The sequence below is a fragment of the Tympanuchus pallidicinctus genome, unplaced genomic scaffold (assembly GCF_026119805.1).
Source record: "Tympanuchus pallidicinctus isolate F22 unplaced genomic scaffold, pur_lepc_1.0 scaffold15, whole genome shotgun sequence".
NCBI classification, from domain to species: domain Eukaryota; kingdom Metazoa; phylum Chordata; class Aves; order Galliformes; family Phasianidae; genus Tympanuchus; species Tympanuchus pallidicinctus.
In genome coordinates, this window is record NW_026294669.1 from 1,469,164 (window position 1) to 1,494,524 (window position 25,361).

Consider the following 25,361-nt stretch of genomic DNA (forward strand, 5'->3'; position numbering starts at 1 on the left):
AATTTAGGGCCGAGGGAAAAGCGCCCCATTTTGCCGTCAAAATCTGACGAGCTCATTCCCACTTCAACTTGGCCGCCAAAGTGGGGAAGCGGTGCCACCTGCAGACCGCTGCAAGCCAGACACAGAGGAGAGCGGAAGCTCCGCAGCCCGTGAGTCCTTAAGCTGCTAAGGCAGCCTCACCACCAGCAAAGCCAAAGGCATTTGATAATTAGCCCTATGTGATTTGAAATAAACGCTTTTGATCGACGAAATATTCAGGAAACGCAAACTGTCTTCATTTTTCAATAAATGCCAGTGTTTTCTTCAAGTTACACTCCATTTCTCACATACAATCCAGAATTCCTTGAAAGTATTAGTTTTATTGAGATTGCTCATTTTATGAATTTCTGCCTGTGAAGGCAGATGTCTTTACCACAAAGCCTTTTTATAAAACATGATGTACAAGTATGAAATGAATAAATACAAAACAATCTCTTCTACCTTTCTCTGGGCAGCCTGGTCTGCTGGTTGGTGATCCTGCACATAGCAGGGGGGCTGAAACTGGATGATCATCCAGAAAAGGTGGTCCTATTCCACCCAGGCCATTCTATGATTCTACACTCAAGGACTTTATTTCTCATCATAGAGCAGCTTGGGCTGGATGGGACCTTAAAGATCATCCAGCTCCAACCCTCTGCGTAACACGTGAAGTGCCAGGCTTTATGCATCTGTCTCACAGCTGAGACCAAAGCGGTGGTGACGAACATCTGAAACATTTGAATTTGGTCTAGGATTAAAGGTGGAGGTTGGTCACCCTGCATGCGGCAGGGGGGTTGGAGATTTATGATCCTTGAGGTCCCTTCCAACCAACGCCATTCTGTGAGTATGTGAAACAAAGGGGCACAAAGCATCACTGAATCATACAGAAATCTTTCATGAAAACGTCCTCGGCCGTGCCACCGTTCCACGAGCCGGGAGTCAAAGCAGACGGTGACTCAGACTCACACCGTGAGACGTGGCCAGGAACCCCGTGCTGGGTGCGGTGCGGTGACTGCGTGTGAGGTCACAGCCAGAATCTCCGGAGCTCGGCCACGGCTGCACACAGGCCGCCCACAGGTCGCTCATCGCAGCCGTTAGAAGAGCTCTGAGCAGCGCTGAGTGGCTGTGGGGATTTCGGCAGCCCTGCAGGCCACAGGAAAGGCCTCGCGCCGTTTGGCGAGGCTGCAGCCGGCGCTCCGTAGCCACATCCCCTCAGCGACCGCCGCCTCCTCACAGCCACACCCCCACAGCGCCGTGCCTCCCGCCTTCCGACACCCGCTGCCACACCGCCGCCTGGGCGCTCAGATATCTTTTAAAGCCAGATTCTGACAGTAGGGGTTTAAAAAACCGCCCCGCAATGCAGCTTCCACAGCGAAAACAGAAGCAAAGCAAACAACGAACGCACGCCCACACACCTCAGGGACCGCCTCAAAATGGCGCCCGCCCACCCGTGACGTCACGCGCCAGAAGCGGAGGGGCGCGGCTGAGGCGGGAAAGGGAGGGTCCCGCCCAAAGCCCGGCCCTGCGAGGCCCCCGGGCTGCCCCAACCGGCGCCTGACTCTCCGCGGCACTCGTGTGGACGCCGCTGACGGCTTTGGGGGCCTGCGGCGGGACAGCTGGGCGCCGGGGCGAGGGGACACGGCGCGGCGGGGCTGCGCGGCAGCCGCCGAGATGCCGCTCTTCGCCTCCAACCCCTTCGAGCAGGATGTAGGTGAGCGAGCGGGGAAGGGCGGAACGGCCGGCGGGACACAGTTCGGCTCGGCGCGGCGTCGGGGCCCGCGGCCGCGGCTCGGGCCTGCAAGGTGGGAGCGGCGGCTGCGGCCGTCTGCCTCTTGGAGCCGCGGTGTGTGCGGCTCGTCGGTTCGGACTGGGAGTCGTGGAGGTGAAGATTGGCCTCGTTGGGTGGGGTTGTGCGCGCTGGGTGTCCGAAGGGACGCGGCCCCGGTTCTGCCCCAGCTGGCGCCGCGTCCCATTGCAGAAGCGGGCGCAGCGTGGGCCGGGCTGGTGCGGCCGTGACTCAGCCGGGCTGTGCGGGTCGGGCTGCGGTCCAGCGCTGCTCTCCGGGTCGTCCGGTTTGTTCCGTGACTAGTTTTTGTTTTTCTGGTTTTTTAAGGCCCGTTTCTAGCATTGCATAATAATCGTAGAACCATAGAATCACAAGGTTAGAAACGACCTGTGAGATCATCTAGTGCAACCGTCTTTTCCTCACCACTGCTACCACAAACTAACCCATATTTCGCAGCTCCTCATCCAGACGCCTCTTGAGCACTGCCAGGGATGGCGACTCCACCACCTCCCTGGGCAGCCATTCCAGTGCCTGACCACTCCCTGAGAGAAAAAGTTTTTCCTCATGTCTAACCTAAACCTTCTCTGGTACAACTTGCAGCCATTTCCTCAGGTCCTGTTTGTTGCCTGGGAGAAGAGGCCAAAGCCCTCCTCATCACAGCCTCCCTTCAGGAAGTTGTAGAGTGCAGTGAGGTTTCCTCTGAGCCTCCTCTTCTCCAGACTAAACAATCCCAGCTTCCTCAGCTGATCTTCATAAGATTTGTGCTCCAGACCCCTCACCAGTTTCATTGCCCTTCTCTGGACATGCTCTGAATTGCACTGTATCGAAAGCAGTAAAAATAATCTAGATACTGGGGTCAGACTTGCATTTTCTTCACCTGCCTAAAACCCCAGGGTTTTAGGTATGAGTAGAATTCATCATTACAAAATCACAGAACTTTAGGGGCTGGAAGAGATCTTGGAGATCCCCCAGCCCAGTTCCCCAGAGCGCACTGCAGGTTCTCTGCATAAGGCTGCAGGTTCCCTAGGGCAGGATTCTGGACACTGGCAGGAAGAAGCGGTGGCTGTAAGTGCTTGCATGAACACCCCATTTCCTTCTTGTGAGTGTAAGTCCTGCCCCTCTACTCTGTGCTGGTAATGCTCACCTGGAGTGCTGTGTCTACATGTGGAGTCCTCAGTACAGGAGGGACATGGAGCTGTTGGAGAGCATCTAGAGGAGGGCCACGAAATCAATCCGTGGAATGGAATGGAACACCTCTCCTATGAGGACAGGCTCGAAGAGCTGGGGCTGTGCAGCCTGGAGTAGACAATGCTCTGAGGTGATGTGATAATAGCGGCCTTTTGGTGTCTACAGGGGAGCCACAGGAAGGAAGGAGACAGACTCTTTAGCAGTCTGTGGTGATAGAACAAGGGGAAATGGCTTCAAGCTCAAAAAGGGTAGATTTAGGTTAGATAAAAGGAAAAAGTCTTCTACAGTCATTAGTACTGGAGCAGTGATGTGGTGGGCGCCCCATCCTTGGGGACTGTCAAGGTGAGGCTGGATCAGGCCCTGCGCAACCTGACCTAGCTGTGGTGTCCACGTTCACTGCAGGGGAGCTGGGCTAGATGGCCCTCAGAGGTCCTTTCCAACTCTGAGGATTCTGTGATTAGGTGCACTGTTTTCTTCATGTACCTTCAACGTTTGTATATTGAAGGCACTGCCTTCAGTTGACTTTGGTGTTGACCTGTGGCTAAAATGAAGTAGCAACCAGCTAGGCCAGCTTCAACCAGTGCACTTGTTTCAAGGAACTCGTTGTGTACCTTTCTCTGACGTATTTGTACAAGTTGAGACTTCTTGAACTGGAGACTCACAGCTGTACAGAGCTCTATGCCAAACTGGAAAGCTGCAACGACTCTAAAGATTGTTGCAAACTGATGGTCAGTATGTCTGTAGTTTCTTACTCACTGTATTGTACATAGTGAGTAGAACTGCTCACATGTGCTACAATTAAACAAGTGCAGTGGGAATTTCATTATTGAGGCTAAATCTTACAGTCCCTTGCTGAAGAAAATCTACTTTTTGCCACTAGGAGCTTTTTTCCTTTAGCTATTATTAGTAAATCAGACAACACCAAGTATCAAATTAGTGGTTGTGGTTGCTCTGTACTTTCACTGGTGGTACTCAGGTGAAGCTGCTCATGCTCTTTTTGAGCTTTAACTTTACAATTTGAGGTTTTATTTTCTCATTCATCTTTTTGATTTAGAAAAATAAAGGTGCATGCCACGAGCATAGTTGAGCTCTGCTGATGTCCTGATGCTACTGGAAAGGAAAGCTCTTCCATGTTCTCGTCTGCTCAGGTGTTGTGGGTTGCTCTCTGGGCTGATTCAGTGCATTCTTTTCAGCAGAAAGCAAATTCCAAAGGAGTGTTTGGCTGACAGATGAGATCATCTGTGAAGGTGATGAAGTTTGGTGGCTTGAATCAGCTCATCAAAGGCTGCGAAGTGGCAGTGACAAGGAGGAGCAGGGCTCCCTGGGAGGGTCGGTGGGGGAAATGGAGCCCTGCTTCTGGTGGCAGTGAGAAATTGGGTTGATTCAGATATCTCTTCAAACCATGCCTTCGGTACTGCAGCTTTCTTGGGAGGGGGCCTTTAGAAATTATAGATAAACACAGCTGCAGCTGTTGTTTTCTTTAGTTCTAAACTCATGTGTTTGCTTTTCAGCTGATCTGAGCAGGGTCTTACTTCCTCAGCATTTGCTTTGGTTGCTTTGTCAGTGGTAGCAGTTCCATGAGATTAACCTATTTAATAGTTTCAGAAATTCCATTCCTTCCACCTATGGGTTTTTTTTATTTTTATTATTATTTTAGTTGAGAGAATACCACAAGTATTCAGTTCTCTAAAGGGTTTGAAGCATTTTAATTTCCTACCTAAATCTGTTCATTGTTAGTCCATATGCACTCGCTGTTTTCCCCCCACTGCAAGCCTTCTTCTTAAATAACCTTCATCTATTAAAGTAGTAGCTCATCCAGTAGAGGACAAGCCTACTGCTTTTCATCCTTGGTTTAGTTAGCCTTCTTTTGTGAGGTTGTTAACACAATCCCAAGGGTAGGAAGTATTTTTTTCTGTGTAGTTTGAATGGCATCCAGAATTGCATGCCATGTCACGGGTTGCTGGTAACTTGTACGATCACATTTTGTTTCCTTGTTCTTTGCTGAAGTGTTTACCTGCTGTGTTTTATTTTAGTGTTATATTTGCCTTCTTCTGTCTGCTTCATATGGTGTTCTGCATCCTCTTGTGCTTGCACTTGATGTGCTTGTGCTTCTCCTCTTGTTTCCAACCACTGACCTCTTGTTCCTACGAGAATCTTTGATAGACTGGCTGTGTAAGTTTGCATTTTGTCCTGCTGCGATCTTGTTCTGTCTAACCCACTCATCAGTAGTTCACATTTCTGCTTATGTGACATCCTAATCTTCCCTGTTACTGATAATACCTTCCAACTTCATTAGCTTCCTTTGCAGACCTTTACTCCTGCTGCCAGTGCCTGCCAAACTGTGTTCATTTCAAGACTGATTCTTGAGGCGTTCAGCTCCCTGCCTTCTTTAGAGTGCTTTACATCACAACGTGTCTTCCTTATTATGCGAACCGATCCAAGAACTGTAGCTAACAACTCACACATGGCTTCCTATGAAACGTTTCACTGAGTGCTGGACAGACCGGTTGATGCCTAAATTAACCCTTGGCACGGTGTCCTGCCTGAGGAGTAGCTGCGTTCTGTTGAAATTCACCGTGGTTCCATTTCATCTCAGTGTCTTTTAATGTTTGGCTTAAGGTCTTGCAAATGTTTGTGGACAAGCTAATTGGCGAGGGGTTTTCATTCTTGCTCAGGTCTTTTTCTCTTCTTTAAATCTTTTAAAAGTCTTCAATCCGTGACTTGATTTTGATTGGAACGATACGAATTCTTGGATTCTGAATCTGTAGTTTCGTGTCAGTTCTTTCTCATTACCAAGACTGCTGCTTCCAGCCTCAGCCCTGCCTTGATCACTGCATGTCTGTAGTGATCACCTTTCTAATCAGTAAGTAAAAGTTAGGTTATTATGTTTTTGCCTTTTCACTGATTTGGATATACGAGGGCAAAGTAAGCAAAAGAAGGTGTGCAGGATTAAATTTCTGCTTTCCAGAAATTCATTTATGTGGCTCTGGCTTTTCTTTGGGGAAAGAAAACCAGCAATGTGGAGTAATTCTCAATTTATTTTCCCCAATCTTTCACTTTTATTACACAAACACTGTTTTTACATACACAGAATGGCACTGAGTAAAACTTGAAATATGTGTGTCCCTACAAGCTTCTGTTTCACATCACTTTAGGATGCAAATCAGTCTCTAGAAAATTGTCATTTAGTGATCAGGCTGTAACGAACAGCAAAGCAAACTGAAAGGTTGTTTGCAAAATCAGTGTTTGAGTGCTTGTTTTTCCCTCTGTAGCATAAAAGTTGACAGAAGGAAGAAAGAAACAGCTATGTTCTTGTATTTGTTTTCTTGGCTTACACGTGGTTTGGCATTGCAGGCAGGCTTTGCTCAAGGGAATTCATAGGAGATAACGAAATCCTTTGCAGGTGTGGAGGCTGTGCATGCAAAGCATGTAGAGGCTGAGCTGCAGCAGAACAGGGCTGCATGGTGTGCACTATGTGGGATGGAGATTTCTGGCAGTGTTGGTCAGTGAGAGGTGTGCTGCGTGTTGGTAGGACGTGGTGTTGTGCTGTTATGGTGGCAGGGATTGCTGAGCAACCAAGGAATGCCTGGGAGCTGCGAGGTTCTCCCAGTGCCCTTCTTTCTTGTCATGTTCACAATACGTGCTGGAAGTTCCCCCAGTTGCTCATGTGATGTCCCCTTGCTTCCTGCTGTGGTGCGTGTGGATCCAAGCCTGTAGCAGTGACCGTGCACCAGCACTCGCTTATTGCTGATCTGCACACATGATTTGACCTTGTGCCAAGATCTTTAGAGCTGGAGGGCTGGGTGTTTGATGAGATGTGACCAGGAATGCTTTTGGAGGTTTGCCGCACTGCTCTTTTACACACTGAATAGTAATTTATTTTTTTTTTTTACCTGCCTCTTGGTGTTATTTCTGTGTATTGCTCATCTCTTGGGAAATAAGGGAAGCAGAATGGGTGCTGTCGGGCTGGGATGTCCTCCCAGGTGCTGTGTGGTGCAGGGAGGGCCCAGATAAGCTCCAGCAGCCCCCCATGCTGAGGCATTGCCTTCCCTCCATGAGGAGCAGGTGGCTGTGTTTTAAGGCAGTTCTACTGGCAGTAATACCAGTGAGCAGTTCCCATCCCCTCCCCAGCAGCTCGTTTTAGTGCTATCTCCTCGCTTGCGTTGGCATGATTTCTCATGCAGCTGCATGGCAAATCAGATCAGGGAACTGATCCAGTTGAAAGTGATTAATTATGGGTTGGGGGTGGTGGTAGGGTTTGGCTTTTTTTTTTTTTTTTTTAGTGTTCAAACTGGCAGTAAAAATAAATATATCATAATTTTACCATCATGTGCAGAACTAAGCTTGAACTCAGTGTTTCCTCTTCAGCTGGAGAGCTACAGAGCATAAGTTGTGACTTTTTTCTTTATATTCCCTTAGCACAGAGGAAATGTTGGAAAATGCATCTCCCCACATCTGTTTCCTCTGATCACAGTCCGTGTCCTAGCATCTGTGAGGTAGTTATCCTTTGGGACTGTTCTTCAGCTGGAGCTCATGATAAGCAAAGCGACAGATGCTGTTAAATTTGTCATGCTGGCAAGGAGGAAAACCTCAGAAGTTGTAAGAGTTTGCCATGGGGCAGCCTTCCTATTTCCTGCAGGACCACATCTGCTCTTAGAGCAATGAACATGGATGTAAGGAGGAGTCTGATGCACATCCATGCATTTACGTGTCAGGAAAATATTACTACATGCTTTTGCGAGCACTTTTTTTGGATCTGCGTGACTGTGTACAAAGAGAAGTGCTTGGTTCAGCACTGCTTATGCTGCACAGTTGGCTTACAAGCTTGCACTTCACTGGCTTATAAACAAAGCTGCTTTGAATTTTCTACATGTTTTTGTGCCTAAGTGTAGTGGTGTGTGTGATGAACAGAGCACAGACCCCTGGCAGTGCCCATCGGAGGGCCTGCTTGCTAGTTGTGCCCACCTGTACCAAAACACTCGGGTGTTGCAGGTGAGCTTTCATCCTCCTGAGCCAGCAGGCGTTGCTGAGGTTGGGAAAAACCAAAATGCGGTGTTGGGAATTTCAGAGGAAGACAGGCTTCGTAGCAGTGTGACTGATGGCAGGCAGCGGGATTAAATAACGCGCCGCCTCTGTTCTGGTGGTATTGGTGCCATTTGTCATCATTATCTGCACAGCTGACAGCTGCTCTTGTCAATGAGATGGATTCGTGTGACTGATGGGCTCTGCTGGAAGGGCTGGTGCTGCTGGGGTGGAGGTGTGCTGTTAGAAAGCAGCTTGAGCTGCCAGAGCTCTGGAGCCAGCATCGGGCTGTGCTGTGTGCACCCAGCGCTGTGCTCTGCTGTTCTGCACATTCAGCTCACACAGCCGGGAAGTGTTGTGCATGTAGGGACTCTTTGTTTTTTTTCTGATTTCTTTTTTTTCCACTAAATTGCACCTTAAACTGTATAAAATTGCAGGAGCTCATTTAGTTTCAAGAACGAGTGATGAATTTTGTGGTTCTGTCCTAAAAATATCAATGTACCTATAAGAAAATTCAACAACTGTGTCTTTCCAGGAGAAGTATTTTAAGGTTAGAGCTGTAGGAACATGCTTTCAGCACAGCATTTGCTTTCCTTAACTAGTTATTCTAGACTGTGAGGATAATGTAGGGCCAGAATTGCACCTTTCCATTCCTCCTCTTTGCTCTCCATGCTTCCACCTGCAATAAAAGATTTTCAGGGGCGCTGCTGTGCTGATGTTTGCTTTGTGGAAGCCATTCTGCAGCCAAGGATTGCTACAACTTTTGACCATAAAACTAAGTAATGATGCTGATTATTGGAAGAGTTGCTTAATTGCACATCCAGAAATGGGTTTGTCCTGAGGCAGGATTGCTGTCAGCAAACCTTGTAATTTGGAAACAGCTCCTATCACAGAACACCATCGCGTTAATAGAGAGGGACCATTGCGTTCTGCTTTAGTCTGCTAAGCAGCCTTTTACATGCTCAGTCCCAAAGGGACCTTGTGGCTTCTCAGGCTGAGACGAATGTTGTTAAAGTAACAATTAAGGTACTCTCTTGATTGTTTATGAAGTTCTGATGGAATTAATACAGGATATAGAAGCCTGTGAGTTCAGTCAGAATATTAAAGTGGCACAGTAAAATTAAACTTAAGGCAGCAAATGGGATATGTGGAATATTTTCTTTTGTGAGTTATTCTGATGCTATTGCAGTATTAACCTGGTGTGAAAATAACATCAAAAACTTAAAGGGATGGCAGAAATAAATAACATTAAGCTTTATCAGTTCATATATTGATTAAAATGCTGTAAGTATTGAGTAGAGTTGCATGCTTTTGAAAGGGTGGTTTGTTTTGTTGGCTGCTTCTGGGACCTTTATAACCCTTCCATCTCATTTCCATCCCTGCAGGCATTCAAGGCCAGGCTGGATGTGGCTCTGGGCAGCCTGGGCTGCTGGTTGGTGACCTGCACACAGCAGGGGGTTGGGACTGGATGAGCACTGTGGGCCTTTGCAGCCCAGGCCATTCTGTGATTTCTCATGACACTCATTGTGATGTTTGGATGTCCAGAGAAATCTCGCAAGCTGTCCTAAGGACAAGATCTTGTTCTTTAGAGTCCTCAAGAGATTTATCTAATTCTCTTGGAACACCCACGTGGAATACATCATGAGTGCCAAGATGAGATGACCTTGAGCAGGCTCTAAATTAAGGCTCTGACCTAAACCTGGAGTAACTAAACAAACTGAGCAGAAGCAGTTTTCTTTTTCAATAACATTACACTTCGAGTTGTTTTGTTTTTCAGATCTTTTAAATACTGAATGCACTTGTTATTCCAGTACTGTTCTTCCTGTGTGAAGAACTTTATAAAATACCAAGCAGTAACACTAATCTCGATATCTTCTATGTGGGATTTCTTTTTTCATAGACTGTCAAAGAATGTGCTTGCAGGAGTCTGTATTTAATAGAGTATTATGCTTAATCAATCCTGTTTTCTTTATAGAAAAGGCTACGAACGAACACAACACCAGTGAGGACTGGGGTCTTATTATGGACATATGTGACAAAGTTGGAAGTACTCCCAATGGGTAAGCTGTACTCGGCATCATGACAATGTGAATAATACTGCTTCAGAAGTAACACATCTCAAAACACTCCTTGTACTCAGCTACAGAAAGCACTACAGCTCCAGCACTTCTGTGAGCCCCACAGATGTGTGTGGTTGGCTTTAAAGTTCTTGGAGAGAAATATTCCAGCAGGATTTCCAGTAGAGCACTTGGTAGATGCTGAGTGTGTTCCAATTTTAGGAAGTTCTGCACAGTAGACCAAATTATTCATATTTAATAATCTTACATACGTTTTGCAGTATTTTTTTTTTGCCAGTAGGAAAACGTGAACTAGTTTCTTTGCAGGGAAAAAAGCACATAGAGCAGTTATGATGGGGAATTTGCTTATTCGTTAGGAAGAGTGGGATTGATGGAGGAGAAGAAAGGAGTAGAAATTGGGATCAGTACTCAGTTTTAATCGGTGTTTACCTTCTGTGGTAATACTGACACAAAAGTGGTAATTCGGTGATCTTATAATTGATAAAAGTTAAGGTGATCTTTCTGAGTTATAAAATGTTGTAGAATCTGTAGTCATCTTGACCTAGAACGTATCTTGAATTCCTAAATGATGGTAGATTTCTCTCTTTTTGTAACTTAGGTGTAATATTTAAGGTTACAACATTGAGAAAGTTCTTTATGCGTTCTGGAAAGAAAGAAGGATTATTGGCTACCCTTAAATGAGTACATACTTGAACAACAAGTACGTTGAACTTGTTGAAGGTCATGAATTACAGGCAGATGTACTCAATGTTAGAACTACACCTAAACTTCTCTGGCTGTGTGTACATCAGCAAGTAACTCAGCACACCAGGACTGCAGTGGTGGACCAGAGTAGCTGGTACAGAGGCCACCGCATCCATCCAGTGGAACATTTGGAGGTTTTCTTTCCCCTTCAGAACAGGTTTCATCAATTCTTCTGAACTGAATATCCACAATGACAGTGGTGCATGTGTTTCTTTGGCACCTGCTGCTGGATCTGACCCTGTGGCTTTCTGGGAGTCTGGAGTGCTTGTGTTGTGCACAGAGGAGCTTCTGGCACAGCTTCTTTCAACAGCAACCTAATTTTCCTGCTCAGAACTGTACTGTGAGCTGAGTGAGCACAAATAACACATGCATCAGCTCCTGTAGCCCTTATGTGCCTTTAGTGCTCATTTTCACGCATGCAGCTCCTTAGCAGAGTGACGTTTGAATTGTTAATTATTATTCAATACTTACCTCAAATTTTACTGAATCAGATTAAGAAATTGTGATGTATCTTAAGTGTCTTGAAAATGGGACCCAGGAGCCAACAACCTGTGAACATGGCTTTGAAATTCAATCTGTAGAGAGCCTTTATCGTAGCCAATTAAATAACCATTTAATCACTGCTGCCCTCTTGATTTAATTCTTTAATGTTGACATTTATTTCATTGTCTATTTCAAATCCATTTCCTCAGCTTAGTGGCGGCTGCTCTCTTTGTGACCTATTCTGTCACTTTTATGGAAATCAATATTGAATGCCAGCATAATAATGGAGTCTTCCAATCCAGTACACTTCTAAGAACAAGTGATGTGCTGGTATTCTTCCAAACCCGTTCTGCAAAAAGTATGGGTTAGGTTATGTTCTTTTTTTCAGCAGAGCCAGTTTTGTTTGTTTACCAGATATTTGTGTTCTGTGAAATCTGTTCTACAAAGTCATATTTGTCACTAGTACCTTCTTCTTCTTTTAGGGCAAAGGATTGCCTTAAAGCCATCATGAGGAGAGTAAATCATAAAGTTCCCCATGTGGCCCTGCAAGCACTTACAGTGAGTAGCCTATCACTATCTTCCAGAACTGCTGTGTTTCTTCATGTAAGGGTGTCCTGATCAGTCATAAGCTTCTATAGAAGTCAGATTTTCACTAGAAGTCAGTGAGGGTGTATGTGCTGAACAAAGGGTGACACTTAATTTTTCTGTATGCTTTTGTTTTGGATATTGTTGTCAGACATTTTTGTAACTGTGTTTCTGTTGTCAGCTTCTAGGAGCCTGTGTATCAAACTGTGGAAGAATATTTCACTTAGAAGTTTGTTCTCGTGATTTTGCTAGTGAAGCTCGAGGTATAATAAATAAGGTAATCTTTTATAACTTCAGCTAGTGGGGTAAAATTATTTTTATCACTGCTTTGCTTTCTCTCAGCACAATAATGGATTGGCAAAACAGACATTTGAGTTGATATGCTATGATGTTTAGTTCTGATGCAGTTGCAGATATTGCTGGCTGGTTGTCTCATCAGTGGAATTCGTGTGTTTTCATTTCTACTGTTAAGCAAATGAAGGCTGATACTTTCTATCAGCTCCCAAAAATTGCATGAGCAGTTTTAATTAAGATTTGTGACTCTACATTAGTTTGATCATAGTGAAGTAGTTTTCTTTGGAAAGTTATTTGGCTTTAATGAAATTCATAAGCTGAAGTGCACAAGGATAACTGAAAACTATACTTGGACACAGAAAAGAGGAAGACATCAGACAGCTCTCTTAGTTTCTAGAGATTATAAGAACGCTGAATGAGGAGGTTATCAAGAAAGGAAGACCGAAATGGTGCAGCTGATGGGATCTAAATCCAGATATAATGAATTGAATAAGCAGAAGCAGCTTTCCCATAATTATTGCTCCAGTTGAAGACAAAAATGGCTAAAGAAGATAGACTTCAAGTATATGGGAGGCCTGAAAACATCAGAGGTTGAGCAAAGCAATTAAGGAAACTTAATAAAATTGCTGGGAAGCAAAATGAGTTCACAGCTCTTCTGTTTCTCCCTTTCTGTGGAAAAATAGGTCTTGAAGTCCTCCCCTTCATTCTCATTAGCCACAGTCCATGCTGAAATAGAACATTGACCTTCATGGACTGACAGTGCTTGTGAATGTAAAAGCAAACCTTAAATCCCACTGAAGAATTGCCCACAGGAGCATAATGTATTTTGTTGTTGGGAAATACTTGTGTTTTCCTCTGTCCCTGACCCATTTGTGGAAATAATCATCAGAGGGCCTGTGAAATTTATGCTTTCTCCCTTTTCTCTGAAAAAAAATTAGTTCAGACAAGTGTAACAAATACCTTTGTGCTGATAATGAACCTACTGGGCTGAATGTCTTCTTTCAAATAAATGCCAGCTTGAGCCCAAACTTGTTGCTGTTCTTGCTGCTCAGCATGTGTTTGGCTGTGAGCCACAGGCTTTTCCTGTGACTTGAAGTGCACTCTAATGGGAAGTCGGGGCCGTACACCACAGCTGTGTGGTCCCAAGCTCTGTATCTTCTTAACTTGCCTTGTACAGATGAGGTGGCCCACCAGCTCCAAAAATCTTATTCATCAGCCTGTGGTTAGTTTGCTTACTTTGGGTTTAGGCAATAGTCTTTTCATTAGCTGGAAACAAAAGCAGAAAGTGTTTGGAGTCTGAAGTGCTTTGGGCTGTGTTTGACCCTTGTAGTGCTGGCATAGCCATCACATGTAGTAGCTGCTGCAATGAAGAGTCAGACTTGTTGCTGTTGTGTTTTTAAGACCATTATGAGATTAGCAGCAGCTCCAGTGCAGTGTTGCTGAGGTATGCTCAGAAGTGTGTCCTTTAGCCATATCACAGTGATGCATGGCTGACTTCTGCAGGTGGGTTATCTCTTGGCATGAGGTTATTAACATGTAAAATTTGCATATATATATTTAGGTTGTTTTCAATTCTCATTTTGTTCAAGACAGTTACGGATATTTATAGTAAAATGGTTTTGGTAACAATGTTTGAAAACTATTCCTGCTCACTTTAAAGCATAAGCATCCCTTTCTATGCAATTTTGTCTTCTAGGCTCATCCAAAAGTCAGTGAGAAGCTGAAAACTCTAATGGTGGAGTGGTCAGAAGAATTTCAGAAAGACCCACAGTGTAGCTTAATATCTGCAACTATTAAATCTTTAAAAGAAGAAGGTGTCACTTTTCCTGCAGCTGGATCACAGGTGAAAGCTCAATTAGGAATACACAGTTCTCCTGTTAGACCTCTGTCAGTGAACAGCAGGAAGAAACCATGCATGGACCTTTTGATCAGAGGGAAGTAGGACCCTTGTTATAGTCTGGTTGCCTCCTGACACTAAGGTTTATTTCATTCTACTTCTTAATTTCCTTGCCCACTGAGGAAAAGTGAGAACAGACTAAAGGTTATTTCTTACTGTCTTTGAATTGTTTCATTTTAGATCTGTCTTTCCTTCAGATCAACATTTTTTTTAGAGTTTCATCAACCTGTCATACCTCAAAAATCAAAGCAGTCCTACACCCACCCCTTGTACTTGGTGTTTCATGGTTCTGATGGCTGACTTGGAGCACGTTTCTTTGTTGTTTTTTCCTTCACAGAGCCTTGCAAAACAATTGGCAGTATCTGAAAGTGAGACATTTTATTTGGAAATGATGTTCTGTGCTATGCTTTCCTTTCTCAGTCCCCATTTCTTGTTTGTGTTTTTTTGTCCATGTCAGGAGTTGCCCATCTCTGCAGTGATGGGTGCTCCAGTCCCTGACCTCACTTGCTCTTTTTATTTTACTTGTGGCATGCTGTGTCTGATCATCCAGCTGGCAGTAATGGTGACAAGTTTTCTTTTTTTTAATGCTTTATTATTTAAGCTTCTAAATATTATCTTCAAAATGAGTTTGGTGAAGAACAGTCCTTAAAATCAGAAGCATACCTTCAGTTACGTATCCCTTCCATGAAGTTCACATTTCTATGTATTAAACACAGGTGGTGGATTTTTTGTGTGCTGTTTTTTTTTTTAAATTCTACAATCTTTCCTTCCTCCACAAAGATGTTTTCACCTCTAAATCTAGGATAAGTGTTAAAACATATGGCAGAAACATGGAAGATGGAGAGTGCTGGCAACCAGTTATGCTTTCTTCCTACAGATGCACATAAAAATGACATCTTGATGTCTCTGCATCATACGCTTCACTGCAAAAAAAACAAAGCTGAGGGTTATTAGTGTAGTTGTACAGAATTGGTTCCTAGAACCATCGATAATCCCAGTATCTGGAACTGGTTTGTTTGTTCCTGCACAAAGATGCCCTGTTGAAGTGAAGGGTTTCATTATGCTCTTGTGGAGACTCAGATTATTCAAGTCAGAAGCTCTCAATTTGATAGACATGTGCTCTTCATTCTCACTCTTCCAAAAACAGAGGAGGAGGGTAGCTATTAGCTGTCATGTGGAGAGAAATCTCCTTTTAGCAAGTCCACCTCCTGGTTAATAACTCAACTTCACAAACGTGGGACTGCAGAGAGCTTTTCTTCCCTTTTGAGGGGTGAGGTGGAGGACAAAGGTGGGAAGTCTTTTAAATGTGAGTTGTTTCATCTAAGTAATGCTACCAACATTGTTATTTAAATGAAATCCTTAAATAAATGAGATCTGATTATTTATTTTACTTTGTTCCTTTCTGAAAACTAAATGTGGATGAGATTCCACAGTGAAGTAATTTTTCTCTTGTAGAAAATCATCCTGGGTCAGTTCTGAAATGCTCAAAATAGGCAGCTAACAGGGAACAGCTTCTTACTAATTTTTTTAAGTATATAATTATAGAGCTTTCTTCCCCCTTTGTTAACGTGAAGTTATTCTATTGTTAATACATTTGCAGGCTACCACAAATGCTGCTAAGAATGGTTCTTCATCGAGCAAAAACAAAGAGGATGAAGATATAGCTAAAGGTAAATTACTAGTCACAGCCTTGTGTTTGACTTGTGCTCTGGGTTGTTAGGCCAAAATGCATAGAAATATGAAGCTGGACTTTATTCTGCTGCATGGAATCGAAAGCAAGGGCTCAGCAGGCTGAGGATTGAAGTTTGGTTTTGAAATGTTTCTTGTGCACTTTTGTGCACTTGTCTTTTAATTCTATTGCAGTGCAGAGTAAAGCTGTCATAATATAAAACATCAGTTGTAGTTTGGAGCAAACAAAGATTTTAAACTTGCACAGACCATAATGCTAAAATATGTATTTCTTCTGGTTAGGAAAGCAAAAAACCTTTCTATAGAGGGATAAAATACGTAGACTTAACTGCTTGTTTTTTCCCCCTCCTCGTTGTAGCTATTGAATTGTCCTTACAAGAGCAGAAGCAGCAACAAATGGAGACCAAATCCTTGTACCCCTCCGCAGATGTGCAGCAAACCAATCAGAACCTGAGGAAGGTGCGAGCTCTCTATGACTTTGAAGCTGTCGAGGACAATGAGCTCACCTTTAAAAGTGGAGAGATTATTTTTGTTTTGGATGACAGGTACAATACACTCAGATGAAGGTGTTGTAATTCTGCAACTGTGTTAGGCTAGCAATTTTTTCCCCTGAGGGTTTCTTTTCCACAGGTGTGTATTGTCACTCTGGCCTTCTTCACATCCCCTAATCATCCACTATTCTTTACATACGTTTTCCTGAATTATTTTATCCCTTAAAAACATTCTGAATCTTGCTTTCCTGCAGAGCCTTCCTTGCCCTCCTTCCCTAGTTCATGTATTTCTCCAGTGATTGGATGTTTCTTTACCTCTGTGTGTTCCTTTAGGCACTCGTTGGTGTAGGTCCAACTTGTAATTTTTATGTTAATTGATTATAACATGTCGTAAGAATATATGTACACACATTACAGTGCTGAATTCTAGCTAGTTCCAGAAACTGTGAGATCTCTGCCTATCAAGCATTGCATGTATTAGGAATAAAACTGAAGAAAAATGCTTCAGTAATTACTGTTAACTGTTGTCACTGTTCCTCCAGCGATAGCTAAGGAGTAGAACTTGCTTGTGCTGCTCTAATTTAATAGACTTTGACAGATCGATTATTTCTAATGTTAGTCCTCACTTGTGTACCTCTTGTAAGCTCTGAGGTGAATGGGCTGTCATCTAGTGAGTGTAAAGAACTGTGCCTTAAACTTGAATTGGTTGATCATCTCCTCCACAACCCATTCCCAGCTCCTGGCTTTGGGTTTGCTGCTGTACTAATCTGTACCTGGGCTCTCTTCTGCCACTGTTTTTGGGCATGCAGGGAAGAAGTGCCTTAGATATCAAGGTTTCCTATCAAAGCACAAAATGTCATTGATGCTGAGCGTTAATGTTACAAGTTTGTAACACAGCTCTGTCTCCCCAGTGACACCAATTGGTGGAAGGGTGAAAACCATCGAGGTGTGGGACTGTTTCCATCTAATTTTGTGACTTCTGATTTAAATGTTGAACCTGAGGCAGGTAAGTTAGCTACTGAAAGCTAACCTGTTACATTAGAAATGTGGATTTATGGTGGAACTGCTGATTGGCTCATAAATCAGCATAACTTCCTGATACCAGCCAGAGAAAAGAATTGAGGGAGAAATCCTGAAGTTGTGTCAAACCAGCAAGCAACTGTTTAGCTCTGCTGTAGCTTGCTTTCATGGCATCTTTTGGTTCTAAGCTGTTACTTTCTTCTTGTGGTACTGGGCACATCCTTATGTAAGAATAAGGTATTACTTCCCTAGCAGATAGTTGTGGTCCCAACTTAAAGTACTTACTCAAATTTCTGTGATATTTAAAAGTTTGGTGCTGAGTGGGTGGAAAAATAATAATAGCAGGTAGCATAAAGCTAACAGAGTTTCTTTTCTGCTGATGTGTTACTCTTGGTTCTTCTTTTAGCAACTGTAGATAAAAACTGTGTTCCTGAGGATGCTACAGAAGAAGTTAAGAAAGCAGAACCTGAGCCAGTTTATATAGATGAGGTATGCAGTCACTTCAATATACAAAAGTGCTGATATTTTAAATTGTTTAAAACGTTATTTTGATAGTGACTGTTCAAAGGTAACTATTTTATATAAGACTTTTAATTTGAAGATGAAAAGGCTCTCTGTGCCACGCTTTGGAAATAGCTGTCCTTAATCTTCTCTTCCACCTTTCAGGATAAGATGGATAAAACGCTGCAGGTGCTTCAGAGTATAGATCCTACAGACCTGAATCTTGATTCAGATCTTCTAGACTCAGAAGGTACTTTGAGCACCGAGTTTGCTAGCTCTTGTGTTGCTTCCTATGATTACTTTCCATGGATTGAGTTGGTAATTCTTTTGTATTTATTTTAAGCACAAAGAAACCAGGGTGTGTATTATTGGTGTGCTGTAGAGTGGTTAATTTCACAGTTGGAGCATGGAGCTATATGTATGCCTCTGCATTTTCTCATAGTTGCCAAGCCAACTCCGTGTTTAACCAAGCAATTTGCTTTACTTCTAGTGAGAGTGCTTTGCCTGATCCTTGCAGGATTTATCCACCTATCTAAGCTCTAGAAAATAAACTATTGTATATTAAAAATATATTGTATATAAGAAAGTACAGCTTGCTAAGGGGGAAGGGGGAGTTCTGTTCATTTATGATCAGCTCAGTTCGAAGCATATAGGAGTAACTAAGTGTACTTCCGGGGGGGGAAAAGGTGGGAGGACAATCTGGGGAGATTCATAGGCAGTCCAGGGATTCCAGTAAGAGGTAAGTCATAGACCTTGTGTGTGGCAAGCAGAAATGCAGAACTTTGTGTAACTTTCATCAGTAGTTTTTTGTTTGGAGAGGGAGAGACAATGAAGGATGACAAAGCAGAATAAGCAAAGTATTTTCCTTCTTTGTTTGGGGTGGAGGATTTGGACTGCCGTGACAACTAGATCCACCCTCTAATTTTGGATGCTTTCTTAGTGTAGCTGGATAAAGTATTTTTTGGTTACGTTTTAAAATCAGTTGTGCAGGATGTTAACTGCTTTGGCTCTTTTGTCTCTACAGTTATTTGTCAGCAGATGGGTCCACTGATAGATGAAAAACTGGAAGAGATAGATAGGTGAGTCATAATGTATCTGCATAATGTACCAATACTTCAAGTCGTGCCACTGTATTCATTTTCCTCTATACTCTCCTTCATCTCCCAAGGTAGGAAGTGTTGCAACAATTACCATTCTGCCTGTTGGTGTTTGACACCTAGATACAGAAGCCCTGTTTGTGTACTGAGGCTTGACTGCTGCTCTCCTGACTTTCTGCACAAGCTACTGGGTGCATTCTGTATTAGCACTTACTGCTTGTAGGCTTTTGCAGTCTGTCTAGATGTTCTCAGTCTGCTGTTCACTGTCCTCTGTGCAAGAAAAATTGGTCAAACAGCACCTTCCCCCTTTTCCCTCAAACTCTATAAGGAATATTTAATGATGAAAAGGTAATTGCTGCTTTATTATGACTAGGGAAGGATTGTTGTTCACCTTTTTGACCTTTCTTCCATTGCAGTGGTGTAAGAAGCAGAGTAGGTTCTGGAAGTTTTGCAGTACAGACGTGTCAGAAATCTGCCATCTACCTTTGAAGATTTTTTTTCTCTTATACTCAAATCCCTTTAATGAATCACTCCTGTGTTACTATCTGACACTAGATGTTGAAGAAACTTAGTGTTTGCATGTATTTATTTTGAAACAGAAAACATTCCGAATTATCTGAACTGAATGTGAAAGTTCTAGAAGCTCTGGAGCTCTATAACAAACTGATGAATGAAACACCGATGTATTCAGCCTACTCCAAACTCCACCATCCTGCACAATACCCTCCTACATCTTCTGGTGTTTCAGTGCAGGTCAGTATCCCTGTCTGGAAATAGAGACTTTCCTAATATAGTTTTCTATTTAAAAAGATGACAGCAAAAATGAAGAAGTGTAGACTTCCTGCTAGCCTACGAACCATCTGACATTGCCTGGTGACTTTCTGTAGCTTTCAGAATAAAATAGCATTCAAGCAGTTGAACAGAGTATTTTAATTTGCAGTTAGTAGCTCATGCAATAAGCTATAGATCTTAACTTTACTCTCCAATTAGAAAGATGCTTTATTGAGAATACTGAAACGATTCTTTCTGTGATTTTCCCCCAACCCCCCATTAGAATTCTGTGTTTCAGGGTCGTTCAGCAGCTTGGAGGATATTCTTGCTCTGAGTCATGTTCTCACTCTTAAAGTAATGTTGCCTTCTTATCTAATAGGGATGTGAGTGAACTTTGATATTAGTGCATTAATCACGAGTGCAGTGCACTTTTGCTAAGTATAAAAACCTTAATCTGGTTTTAGCTGTGGATTTCCTAAGGCAGGGGGTTGGGAAGGCTATTACATTAGTGGGTGTAGTTGCACAAAATTGATTTTCAGTATCTCTAGGGTGCTACATTGGTGTTCTGAGAAAACAAAGATGGAGAAGAAAGAGGGATTTTAAAGATCTTTTTTTACAGGAAGCTTAGAATGACTGGTTTTACTTCTAGTGAATTTTATTTAATGTTAATTGTTCCCTGGGAAAAGAATAGTTGCTATAGCAACTGCTAGATCTGAAAATGTCAGTTTAAAGTAATTCTGTGTCCTTAACTTCTGGTTATGGTGGAAAATATCGTTATATTTGGAGGTTAAGAAGTAACTGAAGCCAAAAGGCAACAGGAGGTTACTACTTCTTTCAAGGCAAATGCACCCAGCAGTGAAAAATAGAAGATAATGGTATCTGTGCTGGGCCTAATATTGACACACACTTGTGTACCTTCAGTGTCAGTACACAGCCATACCAAGTTCAAAAGCAGTGAGCAGTATAGCCTTGTGTTAGCAAGTTTTCCCACTTGTTTCACCAGTTTTGAGTGAAGGCTTAGCTTAAACCAGAAATACAAGAAGCTGAAGTTCTTGCTTTCCTTCTGTTGTAGTCTGAGACTGTTCTTAAGTTTTGCAAAATGTATAAAATAACAAACCTTGTATGGTGCTTGGCTCCCCACTCAGCCATGTTTGTGCATCAAAATGTGCTGAGAATTGGAAAAGACCAGGCAAACGGGTGAAAAAGAAAGAAGGTTTCTGGGAGGTGCAGAGTTGGCGTGTTGAGCAAACAGGTTGTTCTCTCAGATAAGGAACCACAGAGCTTGTGAGCAGTGCGTTTTTGAAAGAGATGCCTGTGATGGAATAAAGGATGCCTGTTACAAACCTGTGCGTGTGTTAGAAGTTGTATGTTTTGTTATTAAAACCATGTTAGGAAAATAAATTCAGAATCAGTTCGTTTGGACTCTGAACCCCAAAGTATTTGTTCATTGTAGTTGTATTCTGTGCTACATTTACTGCTAGTTAAATAAAAGGTATACCTTTCTTTTATTTTTATTATTTAGTCGTATCCTGTACAGCCACCTAGTGGGAACTACATGATCCAAGGTGTTCACCAAGTCACCGTTTCCCAAGGTTATGGCCTAGGACCTGATCAGATGGGGCAGCTCAGGTCTCTGCCTCAAAGTATCAATTCTTCTGGAGCAACTCAGCCTGTACAAACTGCTTATTTAAGGTATCGGTCACTTCAGCAAACTCTTATGTTACTCTTTGCATAGAATTGCAGGATGGGTTGGGTTGGAAGGCACTTTAAAGACCATCTGGCACCGATCCCCTGCCATGGGCAAGGGGAGCTGTCAGCAGGCCAGGCTGCCCAGGGCCCTGTGCGTGGTGTGCAGCACCTCAGGAGACAGAGCACCCCCAGCTATGGTCAGCAGTGCTGTGGCCTCACCACCCTCACAGAGGCTGTGACTGTGGGGTGTTTACAGTGATGTGCAAATCTGCTTTACCTCTTTGGAAACGTACAGAAAGCTTTGGGACTAAGAAAAAATGCTTATCAGAGAACCAGATGTGAGCTTGTCTTGTTTTGTTACAGCCCAGGACCAGACTCTGTGTTAAACCAGACGTTTGTGACCCAGAGCCCCGGCCTCCCCACAGCTGCCAGCACAGCAGTGTACAGCCAGCAGCAGATGGGCTCGGTGGATATGGCAGCTTACCAGAGTAACACATCGAGTTTGCCTCAAGGACCGGGTTATCCCATGGCAGTTCCTCCTCATTCCGTTCTACAGCAACAAACCAACTACCATCAACAGCCTCTCCTTTAAAAACAGACCAGGCTTGTTTCCAAAATAACGAAGAGAGATTGCTGAATCTAATGGTTTTGATTAATACCTGTCACAGATATCAAAATACATTTTCCTTTAAAGTAACCCAACTTAGGGTGATGCTGAGTAACAGTATGCATCGGATCTGATTGTTAATCATTTCCTTAATGATAGTTTGAACTACGTGAGCTAATGATTTAAAATGATTTCAGATTGCTTTGAGCCCTTGTTTCAGTGGTTTCAAGAAATGCCATTTGTGTGTCTGAATTCAAGTTAAAAAAAAGCATCCAAAATTAGTTTTATGTGTTTCTAGAAATGTGAGGATGCAAAGGCACTGTTCTGTGTTGCTCTCGTTACGCATCGTCTCCTCTGGTGTCTCACTGTAAGCTTTCCATCCAAGTAGCTTTACAGAGCTCTCCTCTGCTGATTCAGACATCTCCTCTCCGCGCTGCCGTGGTGAGCTTTACAGTATGGTGTGTGCTGCATCATTGGAACAGCTGCACAAGTGAAGCAGATGAGAGCTGGAAGAGAAAATGATTTGATACTGTGACAGAGAACCACGTACCTACAGAAATAGGAGAAATGGCGTTGTTATAGTGCTGCCTATTAGATTTTGGGAAGCTGCAGCTCCTGATGTGTTTCTCTTGAAAGGAACTGTGGGAATGGGGCAGTTGATGCTTGAACTCTCTAGTGGCTTTGGGCACAGGAGGTTCAGCAAGCACACATTGCCTTTGCACAAGCACGCAAGGGATGCTCCCAGCAGCCTGTGTGGGTACTCGGGATACAAGGTGCTGTGCCAGGAACTTGCACAGAATAGATTTTCTTTTCCTTTGTTGTTGTTGTTGTTGTTGTATGTAGAAGTGAAGGAGAAGTGTAGTTCTGTGTGGTGACAGGAAGGACTCCAGAATGTTTGACGCTTAGGACTGTGGGGCTCTGCCTTTGTTCCATTTCCAGTGGGGAGGCAAGTGGAAAAGCAGTTGTCCAGACCAGAGGGTTCTTTCCTCTATAGGATTTCCTTTTGTTGCCACCGTTCCTGTGTCTAAATAAACACTGGGTACAGTCAGAGAGAAACTCTTAAACCAGGTGAAAGAAGCCTGCTTAACACACTACGTATGGGCAGCAATGGGATTGTGCTCCTCACCTAACAGCAGGAATCCTTGCATATTGAAAATGAGAGATGTGTCTGTGGAAAAGAAATTGCCTTGGAACTGTGGAAGTGTCGCATTTGGTGGCTAGGAGAAGAAATGTAAGGATTCCTTCCCTGATGCACTTTTTAATGGGTGGGTTCTTTTTCCTTTTACAAGAGGAACAGGTGAGTTATCCTCCAGGAATGTGGGATTTTTTTCTTTTACTGTTTCAGCCTTGGAAAACAAAAATCACTTAATTCTCCTGTTTACCCACTCACCTTAGCAGTTATATTTATACATATTTTAACATTATTATGATGAGTAATAATCTTTACATTAGGAAAATAAGGCAAGGAAATAAGTGATGAAGCATTTTGTTAAATACATAAAACTCCAAATGTGTCTCAACAAGCACATCTGGTATGAAATCTTTCTACCAAATGAGAGCAATCAGACTGCAGGCTGTGGCTGAATATTGCACCACCCTTCACTGGTTGCCACCTTCATTTCTTTTGCATTTTATGTCATTCTTCAGTACCAGGATGTTACTCACTTGCAGCCTTGTGCTTATGGAATGAATGAGGTATTCAGTACTTGCTCTTTCAATCACCTTTGTTTCAATTTGTGCAATTAGAAGGAAGCTGTCTTTCCTTTTGATGGGACTTTGTCTGTATCCTTCCCTCTGAAGTAGCTTAGTGTAAATGACACTTGTTGCAATACTGAAGTATTTTGGTAACTTTTTCCTCACCTTTGTTAAGAAGAATAATAATTAATTTCAATGCTGCTGTTCAAAATTCTTCTTGTTTTGAGATTTTTTTGGTAAGGGTTTACTTTGTTCCAAATTGGTGTGTAATCCAACTGAACCGTGCTGTAATTTATGTGGTTACTCTGTGTTTATCAGTAAATGAGAGGAAAGGGTGGGTGATCTGATTGGATTCCAAACGTTGATCCAGCAGAACCGTCGAGGATATTAATTGGAGATGGCCGGATCACTTTAGTTAATTATTTTGTGGGATATAAATAATGTACATACTCATTTGTCTGAGATTTTCTACACAGCTACGTATATGCATACTGTTAAAGCCTGGAATTTTATAAAGGCCAGATTTGTGATTGTCGTCTCTTATATTCCAAATCCTGTGATATGCAACTTGTAGATAGTGTACAATAATTGAATTATGATTATAACAGTGTCTCTAGAGGGCTTTGGTGGTGTTTTTTCCTCTGTGTACTTCTGTACTTTATCATATTTATTTTTTAGGCCTCATTGTAACTGAACATGCTGCCAAAGGATTTATCTAACTTTGGATTTCTACGTTAGGTTTATACCTGCTGTTTTGTATCAGGAATCAGTGGTAGAGAAGTTCAGCTCTTTCATATAAACCCTCAATGGCTAACATAGAAATCGGTGCGACTTTATAATGAGAATTTTCTTGTGATAGGTTTGTGCCATGGATGTTGAGAACGTCCGTACTGGATGCATTTTCTTCTAGTATGAATTGGCAACCATGTCTAAGTTACAGTCAGCTGAGAGCAGCAGTTCCATTTGCCTGCAGTATCACCATGCAGAGGTGTGCTTTGCTGCCATTTTGTTAGGGCCTTCACGCGGCACACGCGTTGTCTGTTTAATTTGGTATGAGATTACAATCTTAAGAAGTCGTTTCTGTAGCAGGTAGGCCTTAAAGTATCGTCCTGTGTTCGTTCAGCTTTCGTTCATAGATGTCCATAGGCATGTGGAGTGGTGACTCTTTTGCAGGCTGTCCTTCAGAAAGGAGTGGCTGAGCGGAGCATGGCTGCAATCTCTTTCAGTAATTATCTTCTGATAGGAAAATCGATGTCTTATTTTTATCTATGCATCTTTTCTAAGAAATAACAGGCACTACTCTTGCTGACATGGAGCACTGTGACAGAACTGTTGAATAAATAACTTTTTAGAACTCCTGGCTTTTACCAGTTCAATTCTACGTGAAGCTGACAAACTCTTGAGTCAACAAAAAAGAGAAGCGAAGGAAAAGAAACAGAGAGAAGGGGCAGTTTGGGTGATCTGAGAGCTGTGCTGGCCCCAGCACGGCACACCTGGGCTTGGACTCTGGTTCTGTTTGGCTTGTGGCTCAAGGTGGATATGTGCTTGTTAATTGAAGTTAATTGAAGTATCACCGTTCTTAGAGAAAAATTACCATAGAGTTTGCAGTATTAGGAATAGGGGATCTGTTTGGATGGAACATTTGGCCTCTCATCTGCAATATGTGTGCGTTGCCTTGTGTGAATAAACAAAGTTTATTTAACAAA

General features: G+C 42.9%; 1 protein-coding gene and 1 long non-coding RNA gene across 2 annotated transcripts in view; one reads left to right on the forward strand and one right to left on the reverse strand.

Annotated features, from left to right (window-relative positions):
• LOC128076884 (uncharacterized) overlaps positions 1-25,361 on the reverse strand; it is a 182,699-nt gene that overhangs the window by 151,423 nt on the left and 5,915 nt on the right. The window lies entirely within an intron of this gene.
• On the forward strand, positions 1,574-23,321 carry STAM2 (signal transducing adaptor molecule 2). Its single transcript, XM_052675228.1, has 14 exons — positions 1,574-1,729; positions 9,990-10,074; positions 11,802-11,877; positions 12,086-12,181; positions 13,895-14,041; positions 15,696-15,765; positions 16,143-16,329; positions 17,187-17,281; positions 17,702-17,784; positions 17,962-18,046; positions 18,821-18,875; positions 19,493-19,646; positions 21,187-21,356; positions 21,717-23,321. Exons 1-14 carry the CDS (start codon positions 1,690-1,692, stop codon positions 21,943-21,945), a joined length of 1,572 nt encoding a protein of 523 aa, XP_052531188.1. The 5' UTR covers positions 1,574-1,689; the 3' UTR covers positions 21,946-23,321.

Excerpts from the sequence above, each read along its gene's own strand:
- STAM2 (XM_052675228.1), top strand. The coding sequence starts at position 1,690 with ATGCCGCTCTTCGCCTCCAACCCCTTCGAGCAGGATGTAG. Across the intron at positions 11,878-12,085 it reads TGGCCCTGCAAGCACTTACA|CTTCTAGGAGCCTGTGTATC; the intron begins GTGAGTAGCCTA and ends TTCTGTTGTCAG. Across the intron at positions 12,182-13,894 it reads CTCGAGGTATAATAAATAAG|GCTCATCCAAAAGTCAGTGA; the intron begins GTAATCTTTTAT and ends TTTGTCTTCTAG.